This window comes from Henckelia pumila, chromosome 3, assembly GCF_033568475.1.
Source record: "Henckelia pumila isolate YLH828 chromosome 3, ASM3356847v2, whole genome shotgun sequence".
Lineage (NCBI taxonomy): Eukaryota > Viridiplantae > Streptophyta > Magnoliopsida > Lamiales > Gesneriaceae > Henckelia > Henckelia pumila.
This window is the reverse complement of record NC_133122.1, coordinates 74,588,690-74,607,989: the sequence shown is the minus strand read 5'-3', so window position 1 is coordinate 74,607,989 and position 19,300 is coordinate 74,588,690. Positions and strand designations below refer to the sequence as shown.

Sequence of the window (19,300 nt, the reverse complement as noted above, 5' to 3'; positions counted from 1 at the left end):
CACTGCAGACACCACATCCGAATGTTTCATTCGTGGGGCCGACCAATTGTCCACCACCTCAGCCTCCGAAGCTTCCACCTCTACACGCACCACGGCGCCCAAGTACCGCAGGAAATCCAAGAAATAAAACTGCAAATTTAAATATATCCATGTCTTAGGCCTCACCCGCCCCCCATTATTAAGACTCGATCAACTTGTTGTTTCATTTGTTGTTTCTTTTACATGGGATATTGAGATTTCTGTTCTCATTTTAATATTTTTGTACATTATTTTTCATATTTAGTACGATTTTCCTGATATGCGACATGACGTCAGATATTACTAACACGCTTCAGATATACACTCTTTGTTTACTTTGTGTTCATATGCTGATCCCTTTCTCGAGCAGGGTTAGCAGGAACAACAGTATTATATATTCGATGGATGATTCCATCCTAATATCACGCAAGAACCATTACGTTTCATATGTATTTCGCGCTAATAGAATATATCTGGGCCTATGACATCATAAAATTAATTGCGGGTAAATTGGATATCAATTCTGATTTTATATGCTGAATATGCTAAAATTTCCATGTAATTGATTAAAGTTCCCCAAACGACGTCGAAAATAGTTCATACAGTTTACTTTTATCCTTTACTCTGTATATAATAATATGTTGCCGAATTATCCATGCAAACTAAGCTTCAGTTTAGAATGGTACAGTTCAATACTTTTAGGTACTGAGCTGTTGAAAACAGGGACATGCCATTGTAGTAACAAAGCTGTGCTCAAGTCTGCCAAAAGTGATGAGATAAATTTCCAACGTATTTTATTGATACATTATATTGTATTACATGAATCAGAAATATATAGATTTTTTTCCTCGAAATGTGGCAGACGACAGCTGGGAGATATTGTGTACGTGAAGGAGAATTTGATGTGAGATTCAAGAACTAATCAAGGACAAATTTTAGCTGATTTGTGCGGAGAAAAAAAAAATCTGTATTTTTTTATGAATGACAATCTTTGTTGAATGCTAAATGACATATATGAAAGGGAACTAGCTAGGCAGTACCACCAAATAACTGAAAGAGAACCGCGAAAGGCTTGTTCTATGCTTGCTACTCCTTGTTTACTTTTGTACAAGATGATCATGTGATCGTCTGAATACAAAGCAAGATGTATTAATTTAAATGATTAACTTATACAAAAATACAGCAACTACTCAGTACCACTTCTGGTGTAGCATAAAATTCGCCAAAGAAGATGACTATGCGCATTAAAATAGAATACAAACACAAATCACAAATTGATAGCACCAGAATAAATACACAAGTATGGACACCTAATTTGATTGAGTCTGCAAATAACATAACTTCAACTTGATTGTTAAACTTCTCTAATGAGAATTATAAACGAAAATGTCTTTCTTTAAAATACATTTTTAGTTGTTTATGAGTTCATGCAAAGTGAAAACATGTAACTGATGGAAATTATAGATTCTTCAGAACAATTCCGGTTATAAAAATTTTACATATATATTCGATTAAACCGAATTACAGTAGTAAGCGATTACACAATTGCATAAATCATAATCGAATATAGGAATATAAACCAATGATGAAATTAAATTTACAAAAAAAATATTTATAGAAAACTAATCTATTGTAGTTTTCTTCTCCTTGTTTCACTACAAAAAAAACACGGCGTTTGCCACGGTTCTACCGTGAAAAAAACCGTGGCAAAATTGACTTTGCCACGGTTAAAATAAACCGTCCGGATAGGTTTCGTGGTAAACGTTTGCCACGATTTTTTAAGCCGTGGCAAATATTGCCACGGTTTATTTTAAACCGTGCCAATATATTGCAACGTTATAGATTTAAACCGTGGCAATATATTGCCACGGTTAATTAAACCGTTGTAATATATAGCCACAGTTTAACTAAACCGTTGCAATATATAGCCATGGTATATAATCGTGGCAATATTTTGTCATGCTTTTTAAACCGTGGCAATATATTGCCACGCTTCATTTAACCGTGGCAATATATTGCCACGGTTTAAAAAAGCGTGGCAATATATTGTCACGGACCGTGACAAAATATTTCCACCGTTTATACAATATATTTCCAATAATTTTGTTATATGTTATTATTAATAATTAAAAATAATTTTGAAATATTAATAAAATCTTAAAATTCACCCAAATTATCCAAATTTACACAAATGCATATATTAGACCAAAATACACACAAAATATCCAAAGTTCAATACATTCAGTAGTAGTCTACTGAAGGAACTATGACCAATCCAAAGCCGGCTGGGTATCATCGTCGCCGTCCTCGTGGTCGGGCTGAGTGGGCTCTTGAATGCGCAGCGAGTAAGATGGAACGGAAGATGTAGCAGCACGTGTGCCTTCTGTGGGTTGTTTCTTCTTCATGTTGATCGCAGAGCAAATACTAGCCATCATCTTCTCCATCTTACTCAGTCGTACCTGAGTGTTACTCATTCGTGCCTGAGTGTTATCCAGTCGTGCCTGAGTCTGCTCATGCGCTGCGCGAAGCTGCTGCGTCTCCTCTCTCGCAACCTGGGTCTCCTCTCTCGCAGCCCCCGCATCAGATCTAGCAGCCTGTATCGCCTCGTTCTGTGATGCCATCGTCATCTTCATCTAACTACACCCGCGAGGACGAGGTGTCATCTCATCCGAGAATATGGTCTGGGCGGTAGACCCAATACCATATACCCGTCGATGACTAATGCCACCGATGACATCAAAATAAATTGCATTCACCTCGTTAGCCGTCGGGCAATGCTGCTCCTCTCCAGTATGGCTCAATGGAAAGCTCTCGGTGATTCGACGCTCGACCTCCTCCTGTTTTCACAAACGATAAAGATACATGAACAAATAGTATTCAAATGTTATTTTTAATTAACTAATCTCAATTGACATAGAGACATGAATAAATAGTATTGTTGTTCAAATTAGTAAAATAACAAAACTCAATTGAATTAGAACGTACACTGATTTGTTGGGACTTGCCATCAACAAAGGTCCCGTTCTGCCGCTTGTGCGTCTTTAGATGCAGCTCGTAACTGTTCGGATCTCTATTCAGCTCCTGACGTTGCATTGCGCGCACGTGTATAGATAATTACTATTAACAAAGAGTTAATATGAAAGTCATATGTTCACGAAATTTTAGTTACCAGGCTCACAGCGTGAACCGCATAGGGTCGTGAGCCGGCAATGTGCTTCGCTGGACCCGTCCTGGGACCAGCAGGCTCGCTCCGTCTGTTGTTCCTGTATGCCCTCGACAGCTTCTGCCACTCTTCCGTCTCCCAATGAACAAGATAAGTAGTCCAAATCGTCTGATCTATAGTACGAGGTACGCTGCCTCGCTGCCTCCAATGACAAAGTGTGCTGCGGTACGTATCAGCACACATTTGATTCCAAATTTGCTTAATTGTATGTTGGTGGTTCAGATCCCACCTGTACACAGCCTGTTATTGCAACACAACAAGAAATTAATTTAAACATGTTTCATGTTAAAGAACTAAGAACAAATATAAAATATTGTTATCAACTTTGTCAAAGTACACAAATAGCGTACCACAAACTGATCCCAATAAAAGTCACGGTGAGGCTCCGTCACGTACCTCCACGAGTAGCCACCGGGAAATATTTGTCGCCTAAACGATTTTTGGATGAACGTACTTGCGCCGTTCTTAGCTGGAAGAAATCTGCAAAACATATTCGATAACATTTATTAAATATTAATTTATATTAATTGAATATCTTCTAATAGTCAATTGACAAATCACTTACCCTCCAAACTCAGGCCAAATCAAAATACGACCATCTGGTGGGGGAGGGCTACGACTGAAACAATATATTTATTTACTAATATATTTATATATTAAGTAAAACATAAAGTTATAATGAGAATTAAATAAAACATTTATATTCATTATAAACATTGATATTAAACTGCTAATTATAATAATGGTAATTAATGATAACATGAAGATAAAAAAATTATTTGATATTATTAATATTAATATTACTAATTTATAATTAAACCATGAGAGAAATTTTTAAAAGAGCTTCTATAAATGACTATAATGAAATTTGGCCTTAAGTTTATTTAATTTTTAAAATTATCCTTTAATTATGTTGAAGTCCAATTATATCCTTTAGACCATTTTTAAAATAACCTTCTATAAATACATGTAAATTGTAATTAGTAAATACTTGTATTGTACGGAATATATAATTATTAATCTATTTTTAATTTTCTGCATAAATACAACTATTTTTACATCCATAATCAATAATGTTATTAATTTATTTATCATTATTTGAATAATAATATCATATCATTATAATCAAATATTTATTAATAAAAGAAATAATGTGTAATCATATTATTAACAATACTAAACAATTATAACCAAATGCTGTAAATTTAATTCAATACTTGAGATGGAGGCGGGGGAGCAGCAAGTCGGCGGCAGAAGGTCGGCGGCGGCAGCAGGTCGGCGGCTTTCTCCATTCCAAGACAAAAAAATAGTACGAGAACTTAAATCACCAAACACAAAGTTTATAAGGACCAGAAGGAAAAAAAATCAATTACCTACGTACGGCGGCTAATCGGCTACGTGTCAGGTCGGCGGCGGCAGACGGTGGATTTTTGGAGGTCGGCGGTAGCTAGGGTTCGTACGAGAAGCAAGGGGATCGGAAGAGAAGAAAATGGAGGAGGGAGAAGAAAAGGGGATCGGGGAGAGAGAATATAATATTTTTTGCCACGGTTTTATTAAAACCGTGGCAATATTGTCACGGTTGAAAAACCGTGGCAATATTGCAACGGTTTAAAGTCAACCGTGGCATATTGTCACGGTTTAATGTCAACCGTGGAACTATTGTCACGGTTTAAATAAAACCGTGACAACATTAAAATTAAATAATATAATTTTTACACGGTTTTGGCAAAATTGTCATGCTTTTTTACCCTATGACACAATTTAATGCGGGAAATTGTAGTTAGTATTATTGATCTATAAAAATTTAATTTTATTTGTCACGTTTTATTGATAAACCGTGAACATATTAAATTATTTTAGTTCATGAATATAATGTTATTTTATTAGATACCAAAAATTAAATACATATATTATGATGATAAAATAAAAGTACATTTAATTAAGTTATTTATAATTGTAATTTGTGTGCACTACAATATTATTCGCAAACTTCAGTTAATGCAATAAATTAATTTAATGTGGCAATATTGTCACGATTTTGTTTTTTAACCATGGAAATAGTACAAATTTTTTTTTTTAATTACATAAACAATATATATATATGGTACATTACGATTGTGAGGACTCGGGCACTAATCTCTCAAATCATAACAATTTATACAAGATGAAATACTAAACATTTAATCCAATACATGAATAAAGATCAAGCAATCGAAGGCCTAAAAAAAAAAATTTTTTTTTTTTTTAAAAAAAACAAGGCCTCGCTCGATCGGTAAAAGTTCACCGATCGAGCGAGCACAAATTCAGCAACTTTCTGCCCGAAGAAAACATGGTCTCGCTCGATCGGTTGAAGTTCACCGATCGAGCGAGAATGTTCTATTCAGAAAATTCAGAAACTGCTGTTGCTGTCTTATGCAAAATTTAAAGAGCTTGAAACATTCTAAGCATCTCAAATTCATAATAGAATGATCTAAAGGCAAGCTACAAGGTATAACCAAGCTAACATGAATCTCATGCATGCTACTAGTTCCATGTATAAATCACATAATAGCATGCTAATAATTCTTAACACCTATCCAAGGGAATAAAAACATGTACATGCCAACTCCCCAAAAATAACATCAAGACTAGAAGCATAATTATACAAGAAACTTCAAAGCTCCATCATAAGATGCTACAAGAAGTAGAGTTCCAACTCTTTACATAAACAATCTCAAGTTTACATGTAGAACCTACAAAAAGTAACTCAACTAGATTTCAAGGTAGCAACATTATTTACTTCTAGATTAAAAGCTAGTCTCAAGCTTTAATACAAATATCAAAACATGAAAAACTATTAAAGTCTCAACCAATGTTTTAACATCTAAACATTGGAATCCAAATCTAACATGTTTGACAAAACATAAACTTCTTCTAACACCCGAGTCTCCACTCTAATCTCTCAATCTCTCGATTCCTTGCCAAGTTCGACTCGCTTACTCTTCAACCTGATGCAATGCACACATACAAGCAAAACAACAGCCGGATAACTCCGGTGAGAATAAATCTCAGTATGAAAGACATCTATATAAATCAAATAGAAATAACTCAATCAAGTAATTTACTATTACAATCAACAATTTCCTTATACCTTACCTGCCAGATATCTTTCAAATAAACTCATTCATTATCATAAAGGCTCGAATACGATTGAAGGTTAAAGGATTCAAGTCTTACAGAATCGATAATTTAAAAATTCATATCGTTGGGATCCCGGGAATATAATCAGGCCATAAAAATATCAAGCCTTCCACCTACGCTCCCGCTCGGGGTGGTAAAATCTGATATTCCCTGGACTGTGAACACTATATTGAGAACCGTGGAAAAAGAAATCAAATCAGATCCCTAGCCTTTCGCATATAAGTTCACCACGTCCAATATTTTCTTTTCGATTCTATTTTCAAGGTTTCGAAAGAATTGTGGCTCAAAGGGTTTACTCTCAACTCTATAACCAATCTACCACAACTCAATAATTCAAAGTAATCTATACTCATTAATTTCAAATAAGTATCAAGCATCAATCTCAATAATAAAATCATGTTTGAATCAAACATCTCATATATCAATCAACTAAATCAATTAAGGCAAGTAATTCATATAGATCACATAAGATTAAGTAAAACAACTAATCATGCATGTATGTGATTTAATAAACTCGAAAACCACCACGTTCTCGAGTTATTCTACCTGTCGAATTTAATGTCGAATCATACCTTGATCTTGATCTTTACCTCTCAAAACTCTTGTAACTTCTAAACAACAACAACAAGCTTCTCAAAATTCTGCTCAAACTTTCTTGCTATTCCAAAATCTAGTTGTGTCCAACTTGTAGCTCATTTCAAGTCAATTCCGGTCTCGTCGACTCGACTTCGATACCTTTCAACTCAAATCTGAATTGAAGTGTTTACAAGTAACATATTAGCATTCAAATTTCATCTAATCTCTCAAGTGCTTAAACACTTCAAAACTTGCCAATAAAACCGACATTCAAACCGGTATCGTATCGGTTACAAACCGGCACCGAGAAGTTCTATCTATTCATTCTAACAACTTACACATCCTACAAACATTGATATCCACTTCATATCAATATCATTTCACCACTACACATTCAAATTCAGTACTTGCATTTTTCAGAAATTCAACAAACAAAAATCGACGGCGTAACGGATCGAATTCGGTAATTCCAAAAGCATAAACACTATCAATAATATACTTCAAACTCATTTCCATACTCATTCCAATCTAAGGTACACGAAATCAGCAGCCTGGAATTTCAAGAAATTCAGAAAATATTCGATAAATGAAAAACATGTCCAAACGACGATCTTTTTGCGAACCGTCTTAAATATACTATCGTCGTATATACTAGAACACGTTTATACAATCAAATCTTAATTATAACAACATCTCAAAATTAAAACATGGTAGAATTTAGCCAAACTTACGTCAAAGTGTAGCACCCGAAGCCGTGATCGAAAATATACGATCAATTTAAAATTCTATCGGCCGGATCGAATTCTATGAATTTTTGAAATCAAGAATCGACCATGGTTCTTCTTTTCTCCTCTCTCTCGATCTTGACTGGAAATTCTGATGAATTCCATGCCTTATACACGTTTTCATGTATACAAGTACCATGTGTCATCCACTTGCATAAGGAATTGCACTTTGGCCCTTAAGCTTTTGGACAATTGCAAATCAATCCTTGGAACCTTCATTAATCTCTCTCTCGTTCTTGATGCTGCTGAAGGGAACATATACATGTGGAAAGTGTAATATAAATCGTGTGTTGACAAGTCAAATCCCATTTTTGAAGTTTAGCCCCTGAAACTTTGATATTTGCAATTCAGTCCCTGCTCGAGTTTCTTCTTCAAATTAAATCCTCTTTATATCCAAACTCATAATAAAAATATTCAATCTCATAAATATTCAACCCAAATATTTTATTCTTTTAATTTAAGAATCCCGAAATTTAGTTCCCACATATCCGTAAATTCTCAAATTAAATATTTTCGGCTCGAAAATTACATCTCTAATTTCCATAAATTCCAAATTGAATATTTTCCAAATACAAAATTTAAATCTCTAATTTCATAATTAATATTCATATTTTCAAGGCCTTACAATTCCTCCCTTCTAAGGAATGATTTCGTCCTCGAAATCGCATTCAATCGTACTACTGAATCTCGTAGACTGTAAAGCTGACTGAAGTAATTCTTACTTCAATTCTAAGAGCTTTAGATATCTGTTCTGATATCTTATCTTCTTCTTCTTTCTGACTAAAATCTGTATTGATTATTCATTAGATCATAATGAAATTTCTTTCTGAATCAGATATTACTCCGGAAAGAACATTTCTCACTGAACATTCTGTTCAATTTTCAAACTCTGACTCTGTCTAATCTACTCTGTTCAAATTCGGTACGAATCAATCTTCATATTCTCTGTCTTTTATTAAGCCATATCTGATCTGATCACGGATATTTTTGCAATACCGTTTCATCACAAAGAAACTTCTGCTTTTTCTTCTCATTTCGTAATCAAAAACACGATCTCTATATCAATAGAATCACTGTTACAGGAATTGCAATAAATATGTGACAAAAATCTATCAGTTAGTATCGAATCAGATACCTTAGTTCTGAGAATTTCCTCAAATTTGGATAGTCACCTCAGATAATCCATCGATCAAAGGGTGGCATAAGGAAATCAAACACTCAGAACTTCTGAAAATCGATGCCACAATCTACCAACTAAATTTAAAGTTTCTGTCTCGACAATAAATTTTAACAATTCCTGTAATTTCATCATATCACCAACTTCTTAACAGCTAGCAACTCATATCGATGTTACAGCTAAAACAACGTATTCTTGAATCTGACAAATCTATTTCAATACAAATCGCAATCTCATGACGATTTGAGTAATTTCGAACTAAAATTTGTCGCAAAATTATTCTTGTTTCGACTTTAGAGTTGCTAAACTGATTCATAGATCACTCAGTCTCTTCTTTTCTGCTTCTATTACTGGAAACATAGGTATTGGTAACTCAATTCTGTCATATTGTCTTCCATTTTCTGTTGTCAATACTGATTTCAAAGTAATTCATACAACATTTCCAAACAACTGAATGGATATATAATCTGTTGTAGTGTGCCTCTTCCAAAATGTGATATCTCATGTCCAGATTATCTGGCACAATCAAACGAAGATTCATCTCAAAGTCCAGTATCTCTGATCTGCTATCTTGTCTCATATATCAAGTTCAAAACAAAATCTTGAATCAGTTGATCAAGAATTCTTCTAATTTTTTTCTTCTTTCTATCTATTTCTCAAGTTCTAGAAAAATCAATCAGTCAGTCTAAAATTCTTACTGATACTCTGAATCAAATTTTCTATCAGTTACGAGCCAACAAAATCAAAATATACTGAATACATATATCAATTGATCAACAACTCTGGAAATTCATAATCAAAGAAACTCACTCAAGTCAAGGCCATCCAAAGAGCAAATATTCTGAATGACAAAATCTGCTAAGTGAAAACAACTCACTTGCATCTCGACTTTCAGCGAGTGAATAAAATAAGACTCTATCAAGGAATAAGAGCCAATCAAAATCAATCGAGGTTGAAAACAAAACCTCATAATCGATATCAAGAAATTCAAGAGTCATGATCCTATGATATAATAGATTCAGCAACATCAAAGAGAAGGCTCAACTGTAACTGATTTTCATAATTATCTTATCAGATCTCTAAATTCTTCCCAAATAATCATGATTGATCCATAAACTTATTCAATACCCAAAAGAAAGCGGAACCTGAATTTGGGAACTCGTACTATAGTTCGAGTAACACAATCAACTTCAATTCGATCTTATTTCTTTCAAACTATAATTCAGCTTTTCAGACTCAATTTGCTGATATCATCTTTTATAGCCGTTCACCCAGATTAGCACATAGCAACTACTTCAGATAAAGGTTCAACATACAGTTAATGTAACATAATAAATTATGCAACTATATTTGTATGCAATGCACCCAGATTCATAAATATGCAGGCAGATTAATCAAATCTTATAATTACCTGCAGTCTCGTCATCTGGTGCAATTTGAGCTCAATCATCTGTAGATGCTTGTTGCCTAAGGGTTGGATATTCATTTAAGTTTCTCCTTGTTCTCTCTGGATTAGGACACACTCTCGAAAAATGTCCCACTTGATAGCAACGATGACATTTTCCTAAAGTTCCTCGGCATTCATTGCTAGCATGCTTTCCTCCACAATGAGTACAGTATTCGCCAGCATATTCTGCTTTCTGACTCATACGAAGTTGCTTCAGTCCGCTAGAGCTAGAAGAGCTACTTCCAGACTTCTTGAACTGTTGCCTCAAATGCGGTAACTGCTTTTCACTTCCACTAACACTACCTCCTGCCTCATAACTGCTCTGTGATGGCAATTGTGACTGAAAGTGTGGTTGTTCGAAATGCTGAGGCACGATTGAACTATCTTTCTGTCTCATAAAACCGTCTTCAGCTCTTTTAGCCCTGTCAATAGCATCAACCAATCTATTCGGTCGCCCAACATCTATCCAAGCATAAATTTCCGGATTCAGTCCATTGATAAACAAATTCGTTTGGACTTCTTCATCCCGAATTACGTGAGGAACAAATCGGAGCAAGTTGGAGAATTTAGCAACATACTCATCAATCGTCATATTTCATTGTTGCAAGTTAACAAATTCTCCTGCTCTATCTTCTCTATAAGATCTCGGAAGAAATTGATGACAAAATTCAGTCTTAAATACCTGCCAAGAAATTACTATACCTCTGTTTTCCAGACATTGCTTCGTCGCAAACCACCAGCTTCTTGCTAAATCTTGCAGTTGGTATACAACAAGCTTGATTCTTTGTTCATCAGAGTATTCTAAAGATTCAAACAATTGATCAAGCTCTTCTAACCAAACTTCACAAACATTAGTATCTTCGGTACCTTTCAGAATTGGCGGATTATAAGTCTGAAATCGTTCAAATAGCACTTCCATCGGTGTGAGTGTAGCATCCATCGATTCTGATAGTTTACTACAATACTGATCTGTTCAGTCGAAGGTACTGACTTCACTTGCGGAGTACTGTTCGATTCAATCTGGGGTGCTTACATCACCCAAAGAACCTGATTTACTTTAAAATAAGATTCATAAGCAACATAGAGATTATACTATTCAAATCATTAAAATACATATAATCTCATGCTTTGCCAAATAACACATGCTTACATTTCTTCATGCTATTCAAAGAAACATATTTACAAGGAATTCAAAAATTCATGTGAATTCACATAATCAGGTAAACACGTAAGCATATAAGCATATAATTCCTTCAATCAGTAAATCATGTTCGCATACATTATCTCAAAGAAAGTAAAGCATAAATCAAGCAATACTAAAAAAAATGCATGCGACTCGATCTACCCCGCTCAACTTCTATCTTATTCCAAAAACTTACGCTCTGATACCACCTGTTGTGGGGACTCGGGCACTAATCTCTCAAATCATATTGATTTATACAAGATGAAATACTAAACATTTAATCCAATACATGAATTAAGATCAAGCAATCAAAGGCCTAAAAAAAAAAATTTTTTTAGGTTAAATTTTTTTTTTAAAAAAAAACAAGGCCTCGCTCGATCGGTAAAAGTTCACCGATCGAGCGAGCACAAATTCAGCAACTTTCTGCCCGAAGAAAACATGGCCTCGCTCGATCGATTGAAGTTCACCGATCGAGCGAGAATGTTCTATGCAGAAAATTCAGAAACTGATGTTGCTGTCTTATGCAAAATTTAAAGAGTTTGAAACATTCTAAGCATCTCAAATTCATAATAGAATAATCTAAAGGCAAGCTACAAGGTATAACCAAGCTAACATGAATCTCATACATGCTACTAGTTCCATGTACAAATCACATAATAGCATGCTAATAATTCTTAACACCTATCCAAGGGAATAAAAACATGTACATGCCAACTCCCCAAAAATAACATCAAGACTAGAAGCATAATTATACAAGAAACTTCAAAGCCCCATCATAAGATGCTACAACAAGTAGAGTTCCAACTCTTCACATAAACAATCTCAAGTTTACATGTAGAACCTACAAAAAGTAACTCAACTAGATTTCAAGGTAGCAACATTATATACTTCTAGATTAAAAGCTAGTCTCAAGCTTTAATAAAAATATCAAAACATGAAAAACTATTAAAGTCTCAACCAATGTTTTAACATCTAAACATTGGAATCCAAATCTAACATGTTTGACAAAACATAAACTTCTTCTAACACCCGAGTCTCCACTCTAATCTCTCAATCTCTCGATTCCTTGCCAAGTCCGACTCGCTTACTCTTCAACCTGATGCAATGCACACATACAAGCAAAACAACAGCCGGATAACTCCGGTGAGAATAAATCTCAGTATGAAAGACAACTATATAAATCAAATAGAAATAACTCAATCAAGTAATTTACTATTACAATCAACAATTTCCTTATACCTTACCTGCCAGATATCTTTCAAATAAACTCATTCATTATCATAAAGGCTCGAATACGGTTGAAGGTTAAAGGATTCAAGTCTTACAGAATCGATAATTTAAAAATTCATATCGTTGGGATCCCGGGAATATAATCAGGCCATAAAAATATCAAGCCTTCCACCTACGCTCCCGCTCGGGGTGGTAAAATATGATATTCCCTGGACTGTGAACACTATATTGAGAACCGTGGCAAAAGAAATCAAATCAGATCCCTAGCCTCTCGCATATAAGTTCACCACGTCCAATATTTTCATTTCGATTCTGTTTTCAAGGTTTCGAAAGAATTGTGGCTCAAAGGGTTTACTCTCAACTCTATAACCAATCTACCACAACTCAATAATTCAAAGTAATCTATACTCATTAATTTCAAATAAGTATCAAGCATCAATCTCAATAAGAAAATCATGTTTGAATCAAACATCTCATATATCAATCAACTAAATCAATTAAGGCAAGTAATTCATATAGATCACATAAGATTTAGTAAAACAACTAATCATGCGTGTATGTGATTTAATAAACTCGAAAACCACCACGTTCTTGAGTTATTCTACCTGTCGAATTTAATGTCGAATCATACCTTAATCTTGATCTTTACTTCTCAAAACTCTTGTAACTTCTAAACAACAACAACAAGCTTCTCAAAATTCTGCTCTAACTTTCTTGCTATTCCAAAATCTAGTTGTGTCCAACTTGTAGCTCATTTCAAGTCAATTCCGGTCTCGTCGACTCGACTTCGATACCTTTCAACTCAAATCTGAATTGAAGTGTTTACAAGTAACATATTAGCATTCAGATTTCATCTAATCTCGCAAGTGCTTAAACACTTCAAAACTTGCCAATAAAACCGACATTCAAACCGATATCGTATCGGTTACAAACCGGCACCGAGAAGTTCTATCTATTCATTCTAACAACTTACACATCCTACAAACATTGATATCCACTTCATATCAATATCATTTTACCACTACACATTCAAATTCAGTACTTGCATTTTTCAGAAATTCAACAAACAAAAATCGATGGCGTAACGGATCGAATTCGGTAATTCCAAAACCATAAACACTATCAATACTATACTTAAAACTCATTTCCATACTCATTCCAATCTAAGGTACACGAAATCAGCAGCCTAGAATTTCAAGAAATTCAGAAAATATTCGATAAATGAAAACATGTCCAAACGACGATCTTTTTGCGAACCGTCTTAAATATACTATCGTCGTATATACTAGAACACGTTTATACAATCAAATCTTAATTCTAAAAACATCTCAAAATTAAAACATGGTAGAATTTAGCCAAACTTACGTCAAAGTGTAGCACTCGAAGCTGTGATCGCAAATATACGATCAATTTAAAATTTTACCGGCCGGATCGAATTCTATGAATTTTTGAAATCAAGAATCGACCATGGTTCTTCTTTTCTTCTCTCTCTCGATCTTGACTGGAAATTCTGATGAATTCCATGCCTTATACACGTTTTCATGTATACAAGTACCATGTGTCATCCACTTGCATAAGGAATTGCACTTTGGCCCTTAAGCTTTTGGACAATTGCAAAAAATCAATCCTTGGAACCTTCATTAATCTCTCTCTCGTTCTTGATGCTGCTGAAGGGAACATATACACGTGAAAAGTGTAATATAAATCTTGTGTTGACAAGTAAAATCCCATTTTTGCAGTTTAGCCCCTGAAACTTCGATATTTGCAATTCAGTCCCTGCTCGAGTTTCTTCTTCAAATTAAATCCTCTTTATATCCAAACTCATAATAAAAATATTCAATCTCATAAATATTCAACCCAAATATTTTATTCTTTTAATTTAAGAATCCCGAAATTTAGTTCCCACATATCCGTAAATTCTCAAATTAAATATTTTGGGCTCGGAAATTACATCTCTAATTTCGATAAATTCCAAATTGAATATTTTCCAAATACGAAATTTAAATCTCTAATTCCGTAATTAATATTCATATTTTCATGGTCTTACAATGATACTTATATAATGATCATAAAATACAAGTAAATATATTTAACTAAATATTAGCACAATACACATGTTGTTTGGATCATTCACTATCTTCAGACCGGTTGTTTGAACCCTCATCTGTGGATGCCTGCACATCGTCTGTATCACTATTTTGAGTTCCGACGTCGATGTCGTTGTCGTACATCACAGTTACGTCAACGAGGTTTTGTGTGTTCAACAATAGTTGTGTTTCCAACCCATGAATTTGACTCTCGTGGTTCTGAAATTCTTCGTTCGCGACGTTACCATCGACCTGGTCGGTGTCACTTCTGATTTGTTGAATGTACTCGCGTTTTTTAAGCCCACTCACGTAGACCCAATCAGAGATTGCTTTCTTCGTTGAAGGATACGTTAAGTACACAACTTGTGAAGCTTGGGTGCAGAAAACAAATGGGTCGTAGTACCGTAGACTTCTCTTTCGATTGATTTCAACTAATTTATACTTTGGATGAATACGCGTACCCAATCTTGGATGCGTATCAAACCACGTGCATTTGAAAAGTATAGTCTTGCTTTGTGAATAGTTACTAGCGTACTTTACCTCGAGTATTTCATCTATGATGCCGTAATAGTCCGTCGACGTCCCATCACCAGCCACACCTCGAACATGGACACCTGAATTATCTGTGGCTTTGTGAGTACTATCTTCTTCCGTATGAAATTTGAAACCATTAACACAATAACCCCGAAGACATTTAACTTTGGATTGCGGCCCAAGAGCAAGTTGAGTTATATCCGATGAGATGTTATAATCTTGATTTGAAGTTGCCTGCATGTGAATTCCAAGTTAAATAAAACAATTATTTAGAATAAACGAGAAATAACGATGTAACAACATTGAGTTGCATAGTGCGTTTGTATTACATAGTTTTTGAACCATTGGAAAAAATGTTGTTGTAATTGTGCATCTACGTCAGCGTTATTAATGCCCGGATCACTTGATCTCAAATGGTTTTCGTACATTCTGCAACAGTTAAATAGTACAAAAATCAACATTAATGGGAAAATTTTCTATTAATAAACATTTTCTAATATGGTACTTACCGAACAAAGGATCTCGTCTCAGCACAATTTAACAACATGTGCGTCGCAATAGCATGATATTCATTGTTCTGAAGATGCCTAGATTTTGATGCACCAATAGACCTGCCCACAACTTTGAACACCGATAAAGTATCTTTCAATACATCATTCACCTCAGATGTTGTGTTTTGCAACGTCCTCATGTCCCTCGTTTTGATTGACTCACTAAAAAAATGCTGACAAAATATGGAGGCTTCTTTGACCAGATAAGCATTGCAAATCGAACCTTCTACGCGTGCCTTGTTTCGAACTGTTTTCTTCAACTGCCGTAAATATCTTTCGAATGGATACATCCATCTGTATTGAACTGGCCCAAAAACAAGGGCTTCGTACGGGAGATGTACGCATAGATGTTCCATCGAGTCGAAGAAACTTGGTGGAAATATCTTCTCCAACTTGCACAAAATCAATGGAATTTGCTCGTTCAATCTTAGAACGTCACTTACTTTTATATTGCGTGCAGTCAAGTCCGCAAAGAATAAACTCATTTCTGTCAAAACTTCCCACACCTCTTTCGGTAACAGCTCTTTGAAGACGACAGGTATTAGTCGTTGCATAAACACATGACAATCATGGCTTTTCATACCAAACACTCGTAACTTATTCATGTCCACACATCTAGACATTTTAGAAACATAACCGTCCTAGAATCGAACATCTTTCAACCATCTACATAGAGCTCGTCTTTCTTATTTTTCGATGGAATATATTGCCTTTGGATATCTGCCGCTGCCAATATCGAAATGCAACTCTGGTCTTATGGACATCTCAACAAGGTCTGCCCTAGATTTTGCGTTATCTTTAGTCTTTCCCGGGACATTGATTAACGTATTGAAGATGTTATCAAACACGTTTTTCTCGATGTGCATCACGTCCAAATTATGTCTGACCATGTTCGAGCTCCAGTAAGGCAACTCCCAAAAAATACTTCTCCTCCTCCATCCGCAAGCCATCATTTTGTATAATTCTTTGTTATGCTCTTCAGCGTCAACTTCGTACGATGGTAGAAAACCGTATGAGTCCAACTCGTCGAGTAACTCAAATTCGGATCTCGTACGCCTAGCAGTGTGCGACACCATGCGACCACTTCTGAAAAAGGTTCCTGCTACGACGCAATGGATGCTCGACGGGAAGAAACTTTCTATGATTATCAAACCAACAAGTCTTCCTGCTATGTGGTAGTGTAAACGCCTCTGAGTCTGTCATACAGTGTGGGCAAGCTTGTTTACCAGCTGTACTCCAACCGAATAACATTGCGTATGCGGGAAAATCACTGATCGTCCACATGAGAGCTGCTCTCAAAGTGAAGTTCGTGCGAGAATGAATGTCGTACGTAACAGCACCATCGACCCAGAGTGACTGTAGTTCTGCGATGAGTGGTTGCAAAAAAACATCAAGTTTGTCCTTGGGGTTCTTCGGACCAGGAGCAAGCACAGTGAGGAACATGTACTAATCTTTCATGCACATCAAAGGTGGCAAATTGTATGGAGTCAAAATCACGGGCCACGATGAGTACTGCTGACCAGTCTACCCAAATGGTTGGAAACCGTCAGCTGAAATTGCTAGTCTCACATTCCTGATCTCGCTTGCAAAATGAGGGTGTGTTTCTGTGAAATTACGCCAAGTAGGTGAGTCCGATGGGTGAGTCATCGTTTCCCCATCATACACATGGTCGTGGTGCCACCGCATGTGTGGCGTCGTTGCTTCAGAGGCATACAAACGTTGGAGACGAGGGGTGAGTGGGAAATAGTACATCCGCTTATACGGGGTTTGCTTCTTATTATTCCTAGATCCACGGGAGCGACTTTGTTTATACCGCGGATGCTCGCAAAATCTGCATGTGGTCAACTCGTTGTTCGGACCCCAATAGATCATGCAGTTGTTGTTGCAACAATCAATTTTCTCGACTGGAAGCCCCATATCCTTAATTAGTTTCTTGGTTGCATTGAAATTTTTGGGAAAATTGTGATCGGTAGGACATAACTCTGTCATCAATTGACACATGTCATTGTAATTCCTTTCAGACATGCTATGCTCATATTTCATCTTCAACAGTTTTGCGAGGACAGACAACAAGGTATGTCCATGTGGATTCTCTTTCCAAATCTCCTTTTCAGTTGATTTGATCATATCATATAGAGCCCTGGCAATGATGTTCGGCTCTTCCTCGATTATGTTGACGTTGGGATCTTCCACAACATTTGAATCCTCGACAAAATTGGCGTTAAGATCCTCGTTCACCACTGCCTCCTCATTCACAGTTTGAAAATCTTGATAAGGTTTTTCTAATTCGAATTGGTATTCACTGTGATAGTATGTGTTTGGATCCGTTACGGTGGCAGAATGAGTTGGCAAATCCTCTGTGATCGTCTGTCTACTACTTCGAGACGAAGATGGCGCATCCATATTAACTCCTGACAATGATGGACGAATATATTGTTCCCCATGATAAAACCAGTTGTAGTAGTTAGGAACAAACCCATATCTGGACAAGTGTTCTTTCACCGTGACACCATCAAAGTAAGTTAGATTCTGATATTTATTTCGGTTGCATGGACACCTTATAGTTCCGTCAGGTAAACATGTCGAATTACTCTTTGCAAAAGCAACAAAAACCTCTACACCATGCATGAATTCATGATTCAAATATCCATTAACAAATCGACGATCAATCCAACTTCTGTCGTAAGACATATATATTCGTTCCTACATGCAATAGTATATATATATATATATATATATATATATATATATATATATTTGAAAGTTGGTTACAAAACATATTCAAATCGTAAATTTAAAAGATTTATTCCAATAACATATATAATAAAATAATATTTATTATTTAATTAAACAAAATTTCTCAGAAAAAATCAACTTAACAACAAATTTTTTTTAAAAAAATAGTATTGCAAATAACGTACCTCTTATGCTAGCTTGTGGATTTGAAACATCAAATAGAAGATAAACTTTTATTATGACATGATTCTATCAACAAAACAAAAAATTTTGTTGCAAGATTTGATTTTGGCGATGAGGCAAATTTATATAGGCCAATTGTTGCTACGATTTTTATAAAATAATGTCAATGTAAATAATAAATTAATGAGACGTGAAATCATCGCGTATATAAATATATATATATATATATATATTTAATATATACATATATAAAAGTTGGTTAAAAAAATATTCAAATCGTAGATTTAAAAAAATGTATTCTAGGTTATAAAATAAAATTTGTACGTTATGCAATTAAACACATGAAATTTATCATAAAAAAAATATACGAAATATTTAAAAAATAAAAAA

General features: G+C 35.1%; 1 protein-coding gene and 1 long non-coding RNA gene across 2 annotated transcripts; both read right to left on the bottom strand.

Annotated features, from left to right (window-relative positions):
* Positions 1 to 6,161: 6,161 nt before the first annotated feature.
* LOC140886829 (uncharacterized) lies at positions 6,162 to 7,837 on the bottom strand. Its single transcript, XR_012151705.1, has 3 exons — positions 7,729 to 7,837; positions 6,994 to 7,170; positions 6,162 to 6,228 (listed from the first exon to the last, which is right to left on the bottom strand). It is a non-coding gene; the product is annotated as an uncharacterized lncRNA (long non-coding RNA).
* Positions 7,838 to 17,515: 9,678 nt separating this feature from the next.
* On the bottom strand, positions 17,516 to 18,682 carry LOC140889038 (uncharacterized). Its single transcript, XM_073296739.1, has one exon. It carries the CDS (start codon positions 18,680 to 18,682, stop codon positions 17,516 to 17,518), a length of 1,167 nt encoding a protein of 388 aa, XP_073152840.1.
* Positions 18,683 to 19,300: the final 618 nt, after the last annotated feature.

Coding starts and splice junctions, on each gene's coding strand:
- LOC140889038 (XM_073296739.1), bottom strand. CDS start 18,682: ATGTCTTACGACAGAAGTTGGATTGATCGTCGATTTGTTAATGGATAT.